The sequence below is a fragment of the Nanorana parkeri genome, unplaced genomic scaffold (genome assembly GCF_000935625.1).
Source record: "Nanorana parkeri isolate BGI_ZX_2015 unplaced genomic scaffold, ASM93562v1 scaffold324, whole genome shotgun sequence".
In the NCBI taxonomy this organism is placed as follows: Eukaryota; Metazoa; Chordata; class Amphibia; order Anura; family Dicroglossidae; genus Nanorana; species Nanorana parkeri.
Genome location: NW_017306592.1, coordinates 236,637 through 259,727, shown reverse-complemented (window position 1 = coordinate 259,727; position 23,091 = coordinate 236,637). Strand labels below are relative to the sequence as shown.

Here is a 23,091-nt window from a genome sequence, read left to right as displayed (position 1 = left end):
CAGCTCATTACTGCCACTAGATGGAGCCAGATAAGAAATACCTATGCTCCTTGGCTCCATCTAGTGGCAGTAATGAGCTGTGAACGTCATTTGGCCAGCTACACGCTGTGTGAATGTGTTATAAATCAGCCCCTTAGTTATGTTATCGTGTTGGAAGATCTATAGGTCAGAAGGTACTGGCTGCTAAATATTACTAGGCTGTAAAGCCGACTGATGGACGTGACAACAATCCATTGTAGGCTTGAGTGACATCTTACCATACCCCTGTATGGCAGGTTGTTTTCTCCAGAAAAGCCATCACATTACCATAGCAGATGTATAATTTAGGAGGCTGTTATCAGGATGGATGAGATCCCATGTCAGCTGGAATGGAGCTGCCATATGAAGTTAAGGTAGAAAAAAAAAAAAAGAAAAGAAAACACCAGCCCTCTCTCGGAGGACGGAGGGGAAATTCATGATGGCAGCACACAGTTGAAGGAAAAACAAAAGTGCTTTCTCTAACACAGATCCTGAGAAAGTGGCAGCCACCAGAGCTTCTATGAAGATTAATGGCGCTATTGCTTCAGTGGTTCCTAAACCTCTTTGCTGAGCAGAAGGCTATTTGTGATGATTAAATATTTCCACACGCAGGGCCCAAAATAAAACGGAGCAGCCTTTGCAGAAAACGATGTAATCCAATGAACAATAATCAGAAACTTTACTGGGGAGTATTTAAAGCCCTACTCCAGGAAGAAAGAGAAAAGGAAGTGTTAAAGCACAACGCCGGGGCTGCTTGCTGCAGCAACTCACCACTGACACAACAGGTCCTCAGTCTTCTACGTTGAAAGAACCCAACATCCTTCAACCTGGAAAACTGAGGACATACTGTGAGTACAGGGCATCGCCACAGGGCCCTGCATTCATTGTTTGTCAAAAGAACCGGGTGAAGCATTGTTGGTGGAACAGGGACTGCAGCCAATCAGCTCCAATGGCTGTTCATATATAATAGCAGCAGCAGCAGAATACAATGGCCAGCATGGGAGATGCCTCCATCCATGCTAGCGTGGATAGGGTATTGACATCTCTATTTCATACACTGAGTGTATAGTCAGCTTTACCTTTTCTGTGCTTGTCATTCTTTTCATGTTTTTTTCTGATCTTATGGCTTATGTACCACAAGTAAATTGTCGGGGGACTATAGGGAGCACAATTATGGAAATATTGATTTGTAAAGGAGCTTTAACATGTCTGCAGTCTACTACAACTCCTACAACATGTCTGCAGTCTACTACAGCTCCTACAGCATGCCTGCACTCTACAACAGCTGCTACAGCATGCCTGCAGTCTACCGCAGCTCCTACAGCATGCCTGCACTCTAACGCAGCTCCTACAGCATGCCTGCACTCCACCGCAACTCCTACAGCATGCCTGCACTCCACCGCAGCTCCTACAGCATGCCTGCACTCCACCGCAGCTCCTACAGCATGCCTGCACTCTACAACAGCTGCTACAGCATGCCTGCAGTCTACCGCAGCTCCTACAGCATGCCTGCACTCTACAACAGCTGCTACAGCATGCCTGCAGTCTACCGCAGCTCCTACAGCATGCCTGCACTCTACAACAGCTGCTACAGCATGCCTGCAGTCTACCGCAGCTCCTACAGCATGCCTGCACTCTACAACAGCTGCTACAGCATGCCTGCAGTCTACCGCAGCTCCTACAGCATGCCTGCACTCTACAACAGCTGCTACAGCATGCCTGCAGTCTACCGCAGCTCCTACAGCATGCCTGCACTCTACAACAGCTGCTACAGCATGCCTGCAGTCTACCGCAGCTCCTACAGCATGCCTGCACTCTACAACAGCTGCTACAGCATGCCTGCAGTCTACCGCAGCTCCTACAGCATGCCTGCACTCTACAACAGCTGCTACAGCATGCCTGCAGTCTACCGCAGCTCCTACAGCATGCCTGCACTCTACAACAGCTGCTACAGCATGCCTGCAGTCTACCGCAGCTCCTACAGCATGCCTGCACTCTACAACAGCTGCTACAGCATGCCTGCAGTCTACCGCAGCTCCTACAGCATGCCTGCACTCTACAACAGCTGCTACAGCATGCCTGCAGTCTACCGCAGCTCCTACAGCATGCCTGCACTCTACAACAGCTGCTACAGCATGCCTGCAGTCTACCGCAGCTCCTACAGCATGCCTGCACTCTACAACAGCTGCTACAGCATGCCTGCAGTCTACCGCAGCTCCTACAGCATGCCTGCACTCTACAACAGCTGCTACAGCATGCCTGCAGTCTACCGCAGCTCCTACAGCATGCCTGCACTCTACAACAGCTGCTACAGCATGCCTGCAGTCTACCGCAGCTCCTACAGCATGCCTGCACTCTACAACAGCTGCTACAGCATGCCTGCAGTCTACCGCAGCTCCTACAGCATGCCTGCACTCTACAACAGCTGCTACAGCATGCCTGCAGTCTACCGCAGCTCCTACAGCATGCCTGCACTCTACAACAGCTGCTACAGCATGCCTGCAGTCTACCGCAGCTCCTACAGCATGCCTGCACTCTACAACAGCTGCTACAGCATGCCTGCAGTCTACCGCAGCTCCTACAGCATGCCTGCACTCTACAACAGCTGCTACAGCATGCCTGCAGTCTACCGCAGCTCCTACAGCATGCCTGCACTCTACAACAGCTGCTACAGCATGCCTGCAGTCTACCGCAGCTCCTACAGCATGCCTGCACTCTACAACAGCTGCTACAGCATGCCTGCAGTCTACCGCAGCTCCTACAGCATGCCTGCACTCTACAACAGCTGCTACAGCATGCCTGCAGTCTACCGCAGCTCCTACAGCATGCCTGCACTCTACAACAGCTGCTACAGCATGCCTGCAGTCTACCGCAGCTCCTACAGCATGCCTGCACTCTACAACAGCTGCTACAGCATGCCTGCAGTCTACCGCAGCTCCTACAGCATGCCTGCACTCCACCGCAACTCCTACAGCATGTCTGCACTCCACCGCAGCTCCTGCAGCATGCCTGCACTCTACCGCAGCTACTACAGCATGCCTGCACTCTACCACAGCTACTACAGCATGCCTGCACTCTACCACAGCTACTACAGCATGCCTGCACTCTACCACAGCTCCTACAGCATGCCTGCACTCCACCGCAACTCCTACAGCATGCCTGCACTCCACCGCAACTCCTACAGCATGCCTGCACTCCACCGCAACTCCTACAGCATGTCTGCACTCCACCGCAGCTCCTGCAGCATGCCTGCACTCTACCGCAGCTACTACAGCATGCCTGCACTCTACCACAGCTACTACAGCATGCCTGCACTCTACCACAGCTACTACAGCATGCCTGCACTCTACCGCAGCTACTACAGCATGCCTGCACTCTACCGCAGCTACTACAGCATGCCTGCACTCTACCGCAGCTCCTACAGCATGCCTGCACTCTACCGCAGCTCCTACAGCATGCCTGCACTCCACTGCAACTCCTACAGCATGTCTGCAGGCTTGACCATCACCAACTGCATGTACAGCTTTCTGTAGCATCACATTCAGTGATTCACTTGAGCCTCCGCCTTTACTCTGTAAACTGACCACCACTGACCTAGAGGGTAATCAAAAAACTTGACCAGGATCTTACTCTTCCCCACTTTCAACAACAAACAAATGGTCATAAGACAAATAGAAAGGACGCCACTGCTAACCACCTCCTAAAACACAGGTTACCTGGCTTCCATATTGACTTTTGGAGCGCAGACCTAAAACATGTGCACAAGTGAAATGGAAGCTACTGGTCTTCACATCTTTTCCAGCTTAGTGACTCCGGATGTACAGAAGCCAGAGGATCAGCATGATAACCGGCTAAATATTTTCAGAAGGCGGTTTTTATTTCCCAAATCTATTCTTTATACACTTGAGCACCTGCTGCATATAAGACAAAGGCACATAACTCTGATGGTCTTCCTCTAATAACATAGAAAGCAGTTGTCACAACTTACCTGTGCCCGGTGTGGTAAACCACAGAGGAGATTCCCTGGAAATAATGACATCCAAAGTTGAAGCTGTGGCTTTCTTGAAAATTTTGGTTGGCACCAACACTGTTGATAGAAAACAAAGAAATGATCCTACAGTCTTCAGGAACATAGAATGACCCCAAGGGGAATACATTCAAGGAGAATTATGAGTAAATCAAACTTTAAAGAGGACATGTGCTTTACCCATCTGTAAGATGCTGGCAATGCCACCAGGTGACCAGGGCAATGCAAGTCTTGTGCACATTACATCATCAGTGGCTACCCAATGAAAGGAAGATGCCGGAAGCAAAAGAAGACCAGCAAAAGCTGTCAGAGGCAGTGTCAGAGCGGGGAGCGGGGCGGCAAAGTTACATTACTGGAGGAGGGCTGTTGGAACCGATAAAATTGACATCTATGATACAACTTTGATATAAAAGTGTTCCTTGATATCCTGAACTGAATCAGCATGGGGTTGTGCGATACACAAATGAGGACCATCAAAGGGTTCTTGGGGCAAGACACTGATGAATGAAGATCTGTCTGCGGGTCGTTATCTCCTGGGATGAGACAGACCCCTTGCTGGTATTTCCTGCCCACACCTGTGTCAGCAATGCAGCATACATGCTGGGATGGGCAGGGACATATGATGGAACCTTCTTCCTATGTGAACAACTGCACAAACCTAGCTCCCAAGAATGGAGAAAAGATAGAATACACAAACCACCAGGTAGGTATACTACAATACCTAGGGATGCACCGATATATCGGCCAAAAATGGCACTTTTGGCATAATGCCGAAAGTGCAATTTTCTGGCCGATACAGCAGCACATCCCTGCTTTCTCTCCTCCCCGCTGGAGTGCTGCCCTGTGTCCCAGCGTGGAGGAGAAAAAGTGTCACAGGCAGTCGAGCGCTGAGGGAGGAGAGCGCTGTGAGCGGCTGGCATCTCTCCTCCCACACCACTCAGTCTCCTGTCACAGATCAGAGGAGAGCGGTGTGGGGGGAGACAGCCAGTGCCGTCACAGGAGGCTGAGCTCCGCTCGCTCAGCCTCCTGTGACAGCGAATCAGGAAGGAGAGCGGGTACAAACACTCAGCGATCAGTGATCGCTGAGTGTTTGTACACAATTGAGGACAGAGTATGGTTACTATATCGCCAATTATGAATGAATGTGAAGTGATCTCCATCACCTCCTGTTCATTCATGATCGTGGATATAGTAAACACACTCTGTCCTCATGTTATGAATCAACAGGAACACTCAGTATAGAGGATTCCTGTACATTTATAACAGGGGCTGCAGAAAAAGTGATTGAGAACTCTGTGTTGTCAACCTCTTTTACTTTTTTAAAAGGGAAATATCAAGGGTCTTGCCCGAAATCTTTTTTTTATTTCGACTTCGTTTCGGTTTTTACATTTTCATTTCGATGCACCTCTAATAATAACTCTTCTGCAACAGCAGCGTCCCTTTAACTTCCCTGCTAGGGGCCTCCGTTAAAGATCTTGGAGATGTAACATTGCTTGCTGTCCTTTGTATAAAATAAGAATATGCGAGATAAAGCACAAATCTGGGTGTATTAGTCACCGTGGCTCCCCGGACTTATCCAGCCTTGGCGTTGACCTTCCAATAGGTCATAAATATTAGAGATTTACCTGACTAGGTAACTCTTCAGCTGTCCGCGGTAATTGATCACCAGGAGTTCGGCTGACCACTGTGCGCTTGCTTTGTACTCTAGAAAGACCAGACCAGCAATCGCATAACTCAGGTCCCCAGGGAAGCTGGTTTGCTGTGAGAGTGTGGAAAATAAAAAAAAAAGTACTGAGTCAGGGCTAATACTTCATTTCATGATCAATTCTCATCAGCAGTATATTTAAAGCAAAGCAACATCTAAAACACATTTCCTTTTAGAAACTAGTGAACTGTTTCAACTTTGCTGCGACCAATTGAGCAGGTGAAATCAAACCCACTTGGGGCCTGCAAATATTCTTAAGGCATACAGCGAGTATAACATTGGCTTCAGGTGCACCACTTCCCTAGGCTGCCGTGAAAGCTGATAAAATTAACTCCCATATACTAGCCAGCTGAAGAATCTCCCTGCAAGTCCAGTTGGCCTGCTGATTCCCCAGTAAGGCCTCATTCACACCAGTGATTAGGGCTATATTGCAAATTCCTGTGGCAAGAATAACTAGTGTGTGCACATAGCTGCTGCCGCTCAGACTACACAAAGCAACAATAGGCTGATGGTGGCCTCAGCTGTTCAGACATCCATCAATTACCTGCGGTTATGTCTTTGCTTTGTACAGGCAAAGCGGCGGCGGCTATTCTCATACACCTGTCATTCTGGCTGCAGGAATCTGCAATATAGCCTTATTCTGGGTATGGCCACAGCAAGAAATTAATTCTGCATGAGGCAGGAAACCAGCAGGTTGCTTATACCTCTGCTAGATAGTTATCCTTGCTGAGACCCCAATAGGAGACGGCTCTTAAAAGGGACCCAATCTCAAAACAGCATTTGCCAAAAACAGCTGTACGTGTAAAGAAGTGAATGCTTATGTCCCTGCTGCTTGCACCACAGAACTAAATCAGAGATATCAGAAGCCCCTCTCTGCTATCCCCTCCAATGGATTACAATCAGCTAATGAATAAAATTAGCAAAAAAGGACAGAAAAAAGTTGGGGTTTTGGGGGCACCATATGACAAATCCAATAAACTACTAAATACAATAATTGATATAAAAATATATTATTTATTTCATACAAAAAGTTAAAAATGTCACTTAGAAAAGAGGTAATAAAGGAAGCGTACAAAACAAGGAGATAGCCTCCTAACAATCACTAACTGTAATGTCTCTTGTGATTGTAATGTCCAGGGTTTGGCTCCCCTACTAGCCAACCCCTGGCTAGTATATAACCAGGGGTTGGCACCTAACCACTCAGTAGGTGCTCACTACTATTAACTTTTTCATAATGAATAAAATTACTAACAACATACAAAGCTATCCACAACTCTGTCTAATAGAGATGCGCCAATACCGGTTTTTCGGTACTCTCCAATACAGAATACTAATACAGGAAGTCCCCTTAAGGAAGCTGGGCGGTGCGTAATGACTCGCCACCTGGTTTCCTGATTAGCTGGAAAGCCGGGCGGGCATGTAATGTCTCACTGCCCGGCTTCCCGATTAGCCGGGAAGCCGGCTTCATGCTTCCTTGTCTCCAGGTGATGAAAAAGCATGGAAGCGGCTTTCTAGCCAATCAGGAAGCCGGGGGCCGGGTAATGACTCACCACCCAGCTTCCTGATTGCCAGTTTCCCGACCAATCAGGAAGCTGGGCAGCGTGTAATGACTCGACGTTCCAGTATCGGATAGGCATTGGGAGCATTTGGGTAAGTACAAGTACTCGCCCAAATACTTGGTATTGGTATATCCCTACTGTCTCAAGATACATCACCAACCGCATCTGAAAATATCACCCAAACTGTCTTCTTCACTCTTCCCAAACCCTGGAACTCCATACCCCAATCTGTCTGACTATCTCTTACTCTGTCTACCTGTAGATGATCCTTGAAAACTCATCTCATCAGAGAAGTCTATCCAACTTCTACCTTAAAAAATTTAATTATACTTTCTGCATCAACTCAGCCCCAAACAGTTCTCTTTTGTATCACTAGCCCTTCCCTAAGCAGGGCCCTCCTAACCCTCGTTTTGTTTATTCTATGTTGACACATATCTAAGGACACAGTAATGAAATGAAGGCGAGTAGAAGGAACCAGACTTCAGCTGGGGACTTTTCTGGACTGGGTTATCATTTGGCGATGCAGCAGCAGTAGAGGTAAGTATTCACTTGCTTCTTTACAAGTACAGCTTTTATGAGCAATTTTTGTTTAGAGAAAGAGTCTCTTTAAAGTAAAGCTGAGCAATTCAAACTGAGCATATGATGCATAAGCAGAAATATCCTTCATGCAGAATCCTATAAGCAGTAGTTCCACAGATACAGGCAGCTTATGGAAATCACACTTTTTACCACAAAAGCAAAGCTGTTGAGCCTCTCTACTGCTCAGTGAAGATGCTTGTCACAATAATGGACCAATAGGTAGACCCTGAAGATTGGAGAGGCAGGGGGTGCCAAGCTTGAAATTTCTTGTAGAAGCTAAGTTCCTGAGCCTCTCTACTGCTCAGTGAAGATGCTCGTCACAATAATGGACCAATAGGTAGACCGTAAAGATTGGAGAGGCAGGGGGTGCCAAGCTTGAATTTTCTTGTAAAAGCTAAGCTTCTGAGCCTTACTAGAGCTCAGCGATGGTGCTCATCACAATGACCAAAAGGAAAGCTCAGAAGGTGGGAGAAACAGACCCAACCTTCAATTTTCATATAAAATCTAAGCTCCTGAGGCTCTCCATCGGTCAGTAAGCACACTTGCCAAAGTAAATGACCAATACGTAGACTTGGAAGGTTCTCCTTTCCTGAGGTAATTTCCATGTTCTCCCCCTCCTGTAAAAAGGTTCACTTTGCTGGCTATGGCAATTGAGATCAGGAGAATTCTATGCCCCCAAGAAGCTACCCAATTGTCCTACCAATATCACAAAAGCACACATACATGTAAGACCCTTCAGCAAACCTGGACAGAAACCAATGAATCAGCCAGTGCATTTTATTAGAGGAAACTGGAGCACCTAGAGTAAATCCACACAAGAGCAACACACTACCACCATCAAGAACATGCTTCTAGTGGGCACCGGTCCTCAAATCCCAACACAGCAAGATCATTGTACTATCTACAGGCTCTTAAGCCAAATTTCAGCACTAAAGAGAACCTGTGAACAGGCTATGGATAGTATTTACATATTCTTAAGATGCAGTAAATTAGCTTTAAAGCAAGCCTTCACTGACCTCTGTAGCTGCAGGTACTGTGGTGAAATGTATCCTCAATTATTTATAACAAAGGCACTGAAATCGCAGCTCATCTCTCCTTGCCTTCTTTGGCAGCAGGGACTTGGCAGACTGCCAGCCTTCTAATGTGAACAGCAGGTAACATAAGCTGTTAAAAAAATGGACTCCAACCTGACTTCAGAGTCTCTGCTGTGATTACTGAGAATGAAATGCTCCACAGTACAAGCAGCTACAGAGAATATTTAGGGTTTTGTTTTGTTTTTTTTTAGCTCATTTACTGCTTATTAAGAATATGTAAATACTTTAACGGCCATAACCATTTTACAGGTATTCTGACCATCACTGCCCTCTTGCATACGTAAGTACATACATTAGGCAAGTAAAATCATACATACCGGTGGAATGACAAAGAGCTCACTTCCCGTGAGATCAAACAGTCTGACGGTCCCTGTGCTCTCACCGTAAGCCACTAACGTGCAGTCATGGCTCCATGCCACACATCGCCACTGAGGATTTGGGTCTTTGGGAACTAAACAGGAAAATAATGACCAGATTACATTTCCAACACCTAGGTCTATAACTGGCAACATACAGTATATATCAAGTTCTCCTAAAAAATCCGGTCAAACCCAACCCTCATGCTCATTGAATGCAGGGCAACAAGAACATTGTTCTAGTTAAGTCCTATTGCTACCAGTAGACCATGAGGTTGTACGGAATTAAAACATTCAACTCCTTTTACCTTAGAGCAAGTTTTATATACATTTTCCTCAATCCATCCACACTCAGTGGATTTAAAGGGCCTCTGATTGTGACTCCCTGCCATTCTTGCATCAAATGTGCATAAAACTAGATGAAATATGAGATTTCCTGGTCAGAGTGCCACCAAAACTAGTTGAGTAGTGTGACGATTAACCCATGTCTATAGCTACCCAATCACAGAATATTGTGACATTCATCTCATGTCTATAGCTACCCAATCACAGAATATTGTGACATTCATCTCATGTCTATAGCTACCCAATCACAGAATATTGTGACATTCATCTCATGTCTATAGCTACCCAATCACAGAATATTGTGACATTCATGTCATGTCTATAGCTACCCAATCACAGAAGAGTGTGAAGTTCATCCCATGTCTATAGCTACCCAATCACAGAATAGTTTGATGTTCATCTCATGTCTATAGCTTACCAAGTATTGTATAGAATGTTATTCATATTATGTCTTAGTCTACCTAAGCACTGGATAGTTTGCAGTTCATCTCATGGCTATAGCTACCCAAGCACTGGATAGTGTGACATTCATCTCATGTCTATAGTTACCTAAATGTTGGATAATGTGACGTTCATCTCATGGCTATAGCTACCCAAGCACTGTATAGTATGTTATTTATATCATGTCTTAATCTACCTAAGCACTGGATAATGTGATGTTCATCTCATGTCTATAGCTACCCAAGCGCTGGATAGTTCATCTCATGCCTATAGCTACCCAAGCATTGTACACAATGTTATTCATATCACATCTTAATCTACCTAAACACCTGATATTGTGAAGTTCATCTCATGTCTATAGTTAGTCCCAAGCTCTGTATAGTGTGATGTTCATCTCACATCACCATCTCCCCAAGCCCTACGACACTTGTCTTGTGTCTACTGCTATCTACAGAGAACCAGGTTTTCTCAGCACAAAAATATCTTAAATTAACCAACAAAACAGGTCACCATTTTACTGCCCTCCTTCTCAGGGGCGTAACTAGAAATCACAGGGCCCCATAGCAAAATTTTGTATGGGGCCCCGTGATTGCTAGTCATGCCACTTGCAGAGCCCCAGCGGAGAGTGACCCTGCAGAGCCCAACATAGACTCTCTATCTCAGGGTCTGAGATCTCTTACCTGTCAGCCCCTCTGTGGTCGCCGGGCCCCGACTCCTGTTCTGTCCCTGGGCCCCGCCTCCTCTTACATCACTGGCCCCACCTGCTCTTAGGTCACTGGCCAGTGATGTAAGAGGAGGCGGGCCCCGCCTCCTCCATTCTGAACAGCGCCCTCATCTGCCACAGCGGCTGGCTATCACTGACAAAGCAGCGGCTATGAGGGGAAATGTGCCGCGGCCCGCTGCTGAGCTGTGTCTGTGACAGCCAGCACCCCCACATGCCATAGCGACACAGGCGGCCCTGGCCGGGACCCCCTGTGCCCGGGCCCCATATTGGCCGCCTGGGTCGCTATGGCGATTGTTAAGCCACTGCTCCTTCTGTAAATGATTAACATGTTACAACACATTATCTCAAGAGCAATGCAAATCAGATGATACATTTTTTTTAGATGGGAAAAAACCCAATAAAATAATGTTTTTTCTATTAATAACCCACCAATATAAAACATAGAGTGAAAAATAAAATGACCAATCTTATGCCTTCGGTTAAGCATACATAACTAAATCTGGTTTTTCCCTCGGGAATATTTAAGCTACTTAGTATGTCTGCAACATATTTTTACATTTCAATTAGCCCAGCATGCAGACCCTGCTCTTGTTGACCTAGCTGAATTGTATTAAACTGGCTGATTTTAGTTGCATGCTAAAAAAAGGACGGAGGAATGCACGTTCGTATAATTACTCACCTTGACATTTTCCTATAACTGAGCCAAAGTCATCTTTTGCAGACCTGGATGTGCGCAGGAAACAGAATACAAAGGGGAAATTAAATCTTGATAACTATGAGAGAGTGATGGATTCTTGCAAACATACAGCGGAGATATGTACCCATCGGTGTTATGAATAGATGAATTCAGGAGCTATGCCTTTGCTAGAAAAGGGCATTCTTATCCTAAGCGGGGCTTGCTCTGAAAATGTAAAATTCCCTTATTTTCTACATGTGGATGGTCCTAATGCAAATGAATTTCTTCTGCTGCCTCTAGTAAAAAAAATGCATCGCTTTAAAAACAAAACACCACGTCGCGCTTTGTGTTTAGAATACCCAAGCTGAAGTTTAATAAGAGATAAGATGTCAAACTTTCTTCCCTTCTAAATTTAAAGGCCTTTTTTTTTATGATTCTCAAAAGAGAGGTTTCATAGGACAAGGGATTTTAGGCAGCCAGGTAATAGTGAGCAATACATCCAATCCGAACATCACTTGAGCACATAATGCAGCAATCAAAACTTTTACAGGTTAAAGCTGACCGGGCACCTGATATATTTTTTACTTATGAGTATGCATACTAAGTAATACATTTATGTAAAATCGTAAAAATAAATGTAACCATTGCTACTACAGCTACTCCACATAATAGCAATGGTTACATTTACATTGAACTGCTAATTCCCTCGTGTTCTCTAAAATTGTTACATTGTATCTCTTGCTATTGAGCTGTACAGTATTTATTTCCTTACGATCCTCAGCTCCATCTACTGGCCATAATGCAGTGTTTTCCCGATTCACCCTATGAATGGACCATTTTTTTTTTTCTACTACTGCCAATAAAAACATTGAGGCATGGATTCCACTAGAACTTTGAAGGTATCCGGTGATATCTGTCACCAAGCCGTCAGTAGCAGATGCTTTAAGTCCTGTAAGTTGTGAGGTAAGACCTCCATGAATAGGACTAGTTTTTCCAGCACATCCCAGATGATCGATTGGATTGAGATCTGGAGAATTTGGAGTCAACACCTCAAATTTGTATTTGTGTCCCTCAAACCATGCTTGAACCATTTCTGCAGTGTGAATGGGTGCATTGTCCTGCTGAAAGGGAATATCGCTTCCATGAAGGGGTGGACCTGGTCAGTAACAATGTTTAGGTCGGTTGTACGTGTCGAAGTAACATTCACATGAATGGCAGGACCTAAGGATTCCCAGCAGAGCATTGCCCAAAGAATCGCACTGCCTTCGCCAGCTTGCCTTCTTCCCATAGTACATCCTGGTACCATCACTTCCCCAGGTAAGTGACACACACACCTGGCTAGCTACATATTGTAAAATAAAATGTCAGTCATCAGACCAGGCCACCTTCTTCCATTGCTCTGTGGTCCAGTTCTGATGCTTACAAGCCTATTATAGGAGCTTTGGGCAGTGTACACGAGTCAGCATAGACATCCTGGTTGGTCTTTAGCTAAGCAGCCCCATTCGCAACAAACTGCAAAGCACTGTGTGTTCAGAGTTCAGACACCTTTCTATCAGAACCAGCATTAACATTTTCAGCAATTTGAGCTATAGTAGCTCTTCTATTGGATCGGACTACATGGGCCGGCCTTCACCCACCATGTGCATCAGTTCACCGTTTTTTTCTTGGCTGAACCACTTTTGGTAGGTCCTGACCACTGCAGACCGGGAACATCCCTCGACAGCTGCACTTAAAGAGTTGCTCTGACCCAGTCATCTACCTACAACAATTTGGTCCTTGTCAAAGTCACTCAAATCCTTACACGTGCCCATTTTTTCTACTTCCAACACATCAACTTCAGGGACAAAATGTTCACTTGCTGCCTAATATATCCCCCCCACTTCCATGTGCCATTGTAATCAATGTTATTCACTTCAGATGTCAGTGATCATAAATATATAGATATTTATATCTATCTACACATCTTTTTTTCCTACCAAGTGTATGTACATTGATATATTCATGGTCTATATAGTTCCCCCCACCCGCTTAGCTACTGTTCCAAAGATCAAACCCCAGATGCAGCTCAGTCCTCCAGCACACGCCCGAGCTTGTACCAGGAAATATTTACTTGGGTGTTTTCCTTGGATGCCTGAGCTTCAATGCGCAGGAGTGACCACAAGCCCTATAGCTCCCATGTAACAATACATTCATGAAGTGCAATACCGCTTTATTAGCGGATAGCTTTACAAAATACCGTTCATCAATTTTTTTGGTACTTAATAATGAATCACTCACCTAATTTCCACACACTGGTCCTGAACTGCTGCCAAAAGCTTTCCATTACTAAAAGAAAAATGACATCAAATACATTGGAATCATTACTGTGCTATTAACAGTTATAAAATGCAGCAATTATGAAAATGTCGTCTGCCTGCTGATAATCGCTCTCTCACACATTGCACACAACCCTTCCTGCTCCATGGTGAGCGTTATGTTATGGTGTCTCTTAAAGTGTACCAAAACCCCAACAATCAGCTTCTCGTATTTGCTCCCTTTTGGTGTGTTAAATATACCAATGAAAGCGGTTTATTAAATCATCATCATAAATGAAAAACCTGTTGATCCTGCCAGAATTTCAGAACAACAACAGAATAGAGGCCACTTGCCTTATAAAGAACATTTAGTCAATTTATGGAAGTAAAAAAAGTGTAATTTTTTGGAAAAAAAAAAAAAAAAAAAAAAAAAAAAAAAAGATCTATACAGACAAACAAGTGTCAATTTCTGCCTCATAACTGTTAAACTGCAACTGAAGTTTTTTGAGTATTGGATGGAGTGGAGAGGGATTAGAACTCTTGTCAGGTTCTTATTGCTATATAAGGATAGCAATCACCAGCACTCAGTAGATGAAGTTCAAAAAAACAATAACGTCCATTTATTTGGACCAAACGTCACACATATGGCAGTATCCAACGTTTCGGGACCACGCAGGGTCCCTTCATCAGGGCAGAGATGTGGCAAATCACATCTCTGTCACATCTCTGCCCTGATGAAGGGACCCTGCGTGGTCCCGAAACGTTGGATACTGCGATATGTATGACGTTTGGTCCAAATAAATGGACGTTATTATTTTTTGAACTTCATCAACTGAGTGCTGGTGATTTCTATCCTTCTATGACTGTTGTGCATGGCGCCATCCGTGATTGTCACTGCGAGCACCACCATTGTTACTTGGACCGGAAACGCTGTCAGGAGTGCAGGGGGACCTACTGTTCTCCGAAAAGGTTCTTATTGCTGTCCATGTCCCCATTAGGGAGAGTCACCTTCTCTATTTGTCCTAGTGACCATTCCTTTAATTTTATGTTGTACTATCAGACAGGAAGTCAAGAGAAATCATTGGGACACAGATGGTAACAAAAAAGCTGACAGGGGTTATAACTAGAGGTGCACAGAAATGACATTTTGAAACCGAAACCTAAAATTAAAAAAATTGTCAGGCCGAAACAGAAAATTATTTTTTTCTAATCTTTTTTTTTTTTAATTTATTTTATTTTTTTATATTTTATTTTTGTTTTAATAAATATTTTTATTTTTTAACTTTACTGTTGGGTGCTCTGGGGAAATATTAGGGGTCTAAACAGACTCCTGATATTTCCCTTTTAAAATAGAATAAGAAATTGAGGACACAGTGTACTCAAACTTTTTTCAGCAGCCCGTTATGAACAGGAATCCCGTTGATTCATAACTTGTGGATATGGTATGTCCACAATTATGAATGAACAGGAAGTGATGTAGAGAACTTCCTGTTCATTCATAATTGGGGACACAGTAAACATACTCTGTCCTCAATTAATTACAAGCAGTCACCGCTCTCCCTCCTGATCTGTCACAGCGCGGTTCACAGCATTCTCCTCCTCCACATTGCTCGGCCTCCTCTGACAGTTTCTCTCCTCTGCGCTGTGTCAGAGGGGACACAGAGCAGCGCCCAGAGGGGAGGAGAGAAACCAGGGATGCATCAGGGAGGAAAATGCCTTTCCCTGAGATCTCATGAGACTACAGATTAGATTTCCCCGCAATGCTCTGCTGATGTAACCTTCCAAGGATGCAACACTTGGGCACAGATTACATAGTTTGTGCCAAAGTGGACCAGGAAGTAGATGAACTCTGTAAGTAAATGAAAAACTAGTTTGTTTAGCTAATAAATGTAAGATGATTTCCTATCAGCATGCAGAGCTGCATACTGATGTGATTTTTAGTGAAATGGGGTAAGGGTCCACTTTAAGAAATAACAATCTTCAAAATATAATAGAACATTTAGTGTCTTACCTTGTCAGAACAAGCTGCCAGCTGATCTGCTTATGGATTAAGCGCACAAGCCCCAAAGGGAGAGAGAATTTTGCTGGGCTACATTTGCAGAAATAAAAAAATACAGTTAGTTAAAACCCAGTATAAAATGAAGCCAATCAACACTCTAAAAACAAGGACTTCCCTGGATCCTGGCTGTATATTGGGCAACCCCATTGCATATGGCGGAAGATTACTTGAATTACAATATTATTACAAAACAATCTGCTCATTTAAGTTAGGGTACACTTGAAGGTTTGCACCTCCACAGACATAACTGGCTGGTTTTTGAGTTGAGTTGTAAAATGTATCTTTTTAATGTATGACTCGGCTGTAGATCCTGAAATCATCTCTGAATTGGTGCCGACACTGTCCTTCCTTCTGGAGGGGGGCTACTTTTGTTCCTCATGGTCCCTGTGTGTCTTGTAAAGTAGTCACCGCTCCAAGCTCACTCCCGGGATGGACTACAATCTCAATACAAATTAGTAAAGGATGCAGGGATACTGATACTATATATTTGGGTGCATACTCTTACTTGGCTAAATGTTCTGATGCTTATCTCCAACACCGGAACTTCCAGTCAAAGGGAGATCTCCCTCTGACCAGCAATGACGAGGGAACATGGAGCTGGCTTCCTTTCCAATCAGAAACTGGGTGGCACGTAATGACCCACCTCCTGGCTTCCTGATTGGTCAGAAAGCCAGGCAGCCTTGGCAAGTAAAGCCAGTGTTCTTTTGATAGAACACCGGCTTCCCAGGCAATCAGGAAGAAGGGCGACAGGTCATAGAAGATAAACACAGCCCCTGCAGACAATGCTATTTCTTAGGCAGGAGTGGAAATCCTTGGTGTGCAAAGATCATTACTAGCAGTTCAGCATTTGTACAAGCATGTACATTTGGACTATTTCAGCTAGGGGGGCGTATGCGCAGTTCAGATGTTCGGCCGTGAGACAAGGAGGGACACAAGGTAAGTCTATGGAGCAGCGTGCACCCGCACAGACTCCGTGGGACATGAGAGAAGAGGAGGACAGAGGAGTCAGCGCTGGATCGGAGACCCGCACCAGCACTGGAGGGACAGCTGAAAAGGACATTAAAGAAGAAGATGATCGGATCAAGAGGCATCATTTAAGGTAAGTCCCTACAGCAGGATTGGGAAGGGGGGGACTTTGACTTTAATGTCACTTTAAGGTAAATGATTAGGTATTACTCAGTGACAGGTTCCCTTTAACCTGACTGTGGCAGGAAAGTCTTGATTTTCCCTCAGCAACTTATAAGAAAAAGTATTTCCCGCTTGCAGAGGCTCCTGACCATGAACCTTAATAGCTGTGCCTCCTCATCTGATGCTAAAAGCTTTCATTGTGCTGCCTGTAACAGATCTCTGATAGCTCCATAACACCAGGGATTCATCCGGATGACATCTTTATGTGTGAATTGAGAGGAGTTTTGTTCGAGCAGATAATGGGGCAGTAAAAAGTTTAATGGCATGGAGATTTCAATATTTCAGTACTGCAACTGTTTTCCTATTGCCTTGTCATCACACTCGGCGTTGTCACTTCATTCCATAAAAACAACGAGCAAGCAGACACTTCATATTAATTATTACTGAACCGTGTTTTGCTAATAGTATAGACGGAATATTCAGCTATAATCAGATAAAATGTGATCCAGTTACAGAGAGTGTAAACATATAATGTGTATCATGAATACAGCCAGTCAGTCAGTCAACTTCCCTCCTCCTACAGGGAGACCATTGTAATACAGTTTAAAGCAGCCTTTCTAAACCAGGGTTCCTAAAGAGGTTACCCTGGTTTGAGCAATGAGCAGGGTCTTCCTCTCAAAAAGACCTCCAATCACCTTTTAGCTATCTGTAAGGAGGGCATTCTTCCTATTGACCACCAAAGTAAGGAGCACGCGCTCTAGTCCACGCGCTTCCACTTTTAAAACGCAGTAGTTAGATTTAAACTGCCTAAAGCATAAATACCCAATTACCAGCCAGGCTTACAGAATCCCTCCTTTCCCCTAAGAAAAGCAACAATTCCCAATAAAAAACATGTGTACTTACCTGTACCAGATGTACTGTAGCATATACAATGCTGGACCTAAAACAGAAAATGAGATTTGGTTATACACTTTCCCTAACGCCCGTATATCACAATGAACAAAACAAGAGTGTGCCTTGCCTTCCTGTCCAAGTGACAACCAGCACGTGGCACGGTAGGTGGGTCAGGATCTGACAGAAGCAGTATATTCACAGGTCCGTGCCACAGCCCTACAGCCCACAGAGACGGCTGATAATACTCAGTTTGTTAAAGGAAGACTGTCACTTGCTAACTGTCACTGCCACGGCCATGTGACTGACCAAGCCAGCACTAAGGCTGGGTTCACACCTAGGCGCACGTTTCGTGGCGCGCGTTTTTACCGCGATTCGCAGTAACAAAAACGCGCGCCAAACGCACGTTTCCGAGGGCTACTTGGCTGTATCCCAATGGAAACGCGCGACAAAAACGCCCCAACGAAGCTCCTGTACTTCTTTGGGCGTAGGACGTTTTGTAGCGCGTTCATACAGCCTGTAATACGCCCAGGTGTGAACCATACCCATAGGAAATAATGGGATTTCGGTGTTTGAGTGTTTTGCAGAGCGTTCGACGCGCTACAAAACGCAGAGGTGTGAACCGGGCCTTACTCCAGGTGCTCCATTGTGCATTTACAACCATGTGCCTGCTGGAAATGTACATTGGCCTCTGAAGTAAGACATTGTAAGCCTCCAACTCAGATCATTACCCTTGGCTGAGAAAGGTAACAACCAGAATAGAATGAACTCTGGGCAGTCAATTAAATACATTAAAAAAACACAATGATGTAGAGATATTCCATTTAAAGCTGAAGTTTAATTTGCTTACACATTGCCCTCCATGGTTCCTCCCTCCCCCCTCATCAACATGCTAATGACATTGATTATCCATTTCTATTACATTTAAGACCCACTGACGTCATCCCTGGGTCTCTGTGCTTCTCTATGCATGGCTGACAGGGTGCTGTACATAGCTTCCTGGAAACATCACAGCACCCCGTCTCAGTCCACCCCCCCAAAAGCCCTCAGCCCTAATGAAAGCAGTGGCTGGCTCTTGGGAGGAATTATGCAAATATAAAAATGGGCGGGTGTCAGTCTGGGCGTTCCTAGGCAGGATGAATTTGCATACAGACCAACTTAGGTAACACCCACATGTGAAGCTGAAATGCAATGAATGGAAGGAGCAGGCCAGTTACAACCAGGCTGGGGAGGAAAGAGCTAGATCAAGGTTAGGCAAACCCTGGCCCTCCAGCTGGAACTGAAACTACAATCCCATCATGCATCTGCCCTTTGGGAGTCATGCCTTGGGTTGTCAGAATCTTGCAATGCCTAATGGGATTTGTAGTTGCACCACAGCTGGATAGCTCCTACCCCTAGGATGGTGTTGGACGTCCTCCAGCCAGGAAATGAGGCGGGCTCTGTGACCTGCTGCAGATTCTAATGCACATTGTGAGAAGCTCTGAGTGTGCAATGAAATCAGAGTCAGTTCCAGTCCAGGAGAGGGGCCGGTACAGTTCTGCAGGACTGATGGGAAGGCCGGAGTTCAGCTATGAATAATTTGCGGCGTTCTTCGCGGCCCGTGTACAACAGACTGTTAGTAGGAGCGGAATGTGTGACCGCAGCTCCGGAGCCCAATAACACAGAGCAGAACTCCGATACATCATCATCATTATTATTGCAGCTTGCTGGGCCGCAGCTCCCATAATCCTCAGCCACCTGCTGGGACAAAGGACGCAGCACTGCAGCATATACAGGAGGCGCACAATACCGCCCCGGAGGCTGTACGTGGGCACAAATTTACAGTACAGATCATGTCCAGCCCCGGGTCAGGAGAATGGAAGATCCCCGCGTACCTGTAATGGCCTTTGTGAGGACAAACGACGCTCCATGTTCACGATTACCTCGAGGCTGAAAATAAAACAATATAATTACATGAAGGCCAAACTTCCCCTAGGTGACAAATCTTCCTGGCAGAGGAGGGAGCAGCTGCTAGAGCCAAGAGGGGGCAGCAAATAATAAAATTCTCGGATCAGAACCAAATTTATATTGAAAGTTCATACATTCCGATCATCTTTATTCCTTCCCTGTTCAACATCCCCTATTTCCCAAGAACACTCTCCAAGAACTCTACAAATTAACCCTTGCAGTGGGGCTCCCCTCGCACTGCAAGGGTCAACTGCTGGACTTGGTCCAGGGCAGGGGTGGGCAATCCCATGTTGTAACAGAATTCGGGACTTCATTCGAAATCTGGACCGCGTCCGTGTAATCACAGAAGAGGTCATTGGGTCCAGAAATTTCACAGGCTGTTTGCCTGTATTACGCATGTGCCAGCGGGTGCAGATAATGAATTTTTGACTCAGCTGTGAATGTTATGGACCGGCGTCACCCAACATGCGCAAGTGCCAGTGAAATTTCTGCAACAGATTAGCGGCTCTGAGCATGCGCGTTAAGCCAACGCCCACTGAGATCAGCAGCTCTCAGCATGCATGTTCAACCGATGCCCCCTCCACACCCCAAGATCAGCAGCTCTGAGCATGCATGTTCAACCGATGCCCCCTCCACACCCCAAGATCAGCAGCTCTGAGCATGCATGTTCAACTGATGCCCCCTCCACACCCCAAGATCAGCAGCTCTGAGCATGCATGTTCAACTGATGCCCCCTCCACACCCCAAGATCAGCAGCTCTGAGCATGCATGTTCAACTGATGCCCCCTCCACACCCCAAGATCAGCAGCTCTGAGCATGCATGTTCAACTGATGCCCCCTCCACACCCCAAGATCAGCAGCTCTGAGCATGCATGTTCAACTGATGCCCCCTCCACACCCCAAGATCAGCAGCTCTGAGCATGCATGTTCAACCGATGCCCCCTCCACACCCCAAGATCAGCAGCTCTGAGCATGCATGTTCAACCGATGCCCCCTCCACACCCCAAGATCAGCAGCTCTGAGCATGCATGTTCAACTGATGCCCCCTCCACACCCCAAGATCAGCAGCTCTGAGCATGCATGTTCAACCGATGCCCCCTCCACACCCCAAGATCAGCAGCTCTGAGCATGCATGTTCAACCGATGCCCCCTCCACACCCCAAGATCAGCAGCTCTGAGCATGCATGTTCAACCGACGCCCCCCCCACACCCCAAGATCAGCAGCTCTGAGCATGCATGTTCAACTGATGCCCCCTCCACACCCCAAGATCAGCAGCTCTGAGCATGCATGTTCAACCGATGCCCCCTCCACACCCCAAGATCAGCAGCTCTGAGCATGCATGTTCAACCGATGCCCCCTCCACACCCCAAGATCAGCAGCTCTGAGCATGCATGTCCAGCCGACGCCCCCCCGAGATCAGCGACGCTGAGCTTATGCATTGAGCCAACGCCTCCCTCCCCGACGCTTCTAAAAAGGTGCCCATACACTGTGCGATTCGCGTACGAGAATCGCGGGAAATCCCGCGATCGTACGAGAATCGTGCAGTGTATGGAAGGCGTGCGACCATTTCTACTGTACGGTCGCACGTCTTCCGTCGAACCAGCAGGCTACAAAACCCGCCGGGAATCGTACGATTCTCGGTGAGTTAGTGGCCTGCTCGTTCGACAACTGCCGAACGGGCCGGTGTGCGCACGCGCACAATGCCCGTTTGCAGTCATTGTAAGCCCGCCCCTCATTACAGTCATCGTTAGCCCGCCCCTCAGGGGGGCGGGTTTGCGATGATCGAGAGTACGATCTGCCTGTCCAAGATGGGCAGATCGTACGTTTTTTTAATCACTTTACAACCATCGCAAGACTAAGGTCTTGCGATGGTTGTACAGTGTATGGCCACCTTAAGAGTGGTGCACGGGTCCAGGATTCTACCAGAACACCGGCCCTCCAGCTGTTGTGGAACTACAGATCTCATGAGGCATTGCAAGACTCACAGCCACAGGTATGACTCCCAGAGACAGCTTCATCATGGGATTTGTATTTTCACGGCAGCTGGAGGGTTGCAGTTGCCCACCCCTGGCCTACGTTGCAACATAAAATAAATGACACTCACCTGATCCTCAGTCCTGCAGCAGTTAGCACTCACCTCTCTCCCCCCATTAGACATGGTGATGTCATGGGTCCTTAGAGTGCCTTTGCTGGGGGGAGCAGAGGATGTGGGGACCAGTCAAGCAGCACCAAGGATCATCTGCTAGTCTCTAGACCAAAACAAACAATTTCCCTTTTTGTGCAGAGATAGGCCCACTGCAAGGATTCAATTTCAGATTACCTGGAGCTCGACTTTAAAGAGAACCTGTTCTGAAAGGATTAGGTGGATGGTAATTTAGGTGGCTGGTAATGTCCCCCCTTCTGAGATGGTTAGCTGAATATGACTGTCATGCTGATCCAGCGGCCTAGATATACCCTACATAGCTGACCCGAAACAAGTATGCAATACCCGAGTTCTGACTTTACCAGCCGCCAGCAGTCAGAGGATCCGTTATGACTGTCAGGCAATGTGCGTCTTCAGGAGGAGGTCAGACATGGCAGACTCAATCTTTCTATAGGCACAAGCTTCCTGTAAAGCAATGTGAGGTTGTTCATCCTTCTGTACAGAGCTATTTACCTTTTGGTTTGATGTGTGACGACTTGATACATTGATTTCTATTCTTATTTGGCACAGCAGGACCCAATTTTTAAACCCCCATTGTGACGGGTTGCATTTGAAACCAAAACAGAAATTGCTGTGAACAGGGACGAGCACAGCAGCCCCATACACATGGTGTGAGCGGAGCCCCTTACACAGGTGAGACGCTACAGAATGATATGTAAGATATGACAGCTGGACACTGTGAATGTGTCACCTCTACCTGCAGGCCCGGATTCCCCACAAGGCCACCGAGGCCCGGCCTCGGGGCGGCAGGGTGCAGAGGGGCGGCAGCGGTGTCCTTGTGGGGAAGTTGCCCTCTCTACATTCAGTCCTGCTTTGTACAAGCAGGACTGAATGTAGAGTGAGGCAGACGATTTTTCGTTTACATGTGAAATCGACGATGTCGCCGATTTCACATATAAACAGTGTGCAGCCTTCTCCCCCTCCCCCCTGCACTTACCTCTCTCCTCTGGTTCCGTCCTCCGCCGCCGAGTCCCGAGTCTATGACTGCAGTGAGCAGAGCGGCCGGGTTATAAGTAACCCTGCCGCTCCGTGTAGACTGTAGAC

At 46.2% G+C, this 23,091-nt stretch overlaps 1 protein-coding gene across 1 annotated transcript in view; it reads right to left on the bottom strand.

Moving 5' to 3' along the window:
* The window catches only part of NBAS (neuroblastoma amplified sequence), a 578,163-nt gene that overhangs the window by 550,735 nt on the left and 4,337 nt on the right, over positions 1-23,091 (bottom strand). Inside the window, exons 2-9 of the mRNA XM_018558184.1 lie at positions 19,771-19,825; positions 17,909-17,945; positions 15,830-15,907; positions 13,802-13,849; positions 11,528-11,571; positions 9,300-9,433; positions 5,671-5,804; positions 4,007-4,105 (exon numbers count right to left, since the gene is read on the bottom strand). Coding sequence (XP_018413686.1) covers positions 4,007-4,105; positions 5,671-5,804; positions 9,300-9,433; positions 11,528-11,571; positions 13,802-13,849; positions 15,830-15,907; positions 17,909-17,945; positions 19,771-19,825 — 629 coding nt within the window. The remainder of the gene's footprint in view (positions 1-4,006; positions 4,106-5,670; positions 5,805-9,299; positions 9,434-11,527; positions 11,572-13,801; positions 13,850-15,829; positions 15,908-17,908; positions 17,946-19,770; positions 19,826-23,091) is intronic.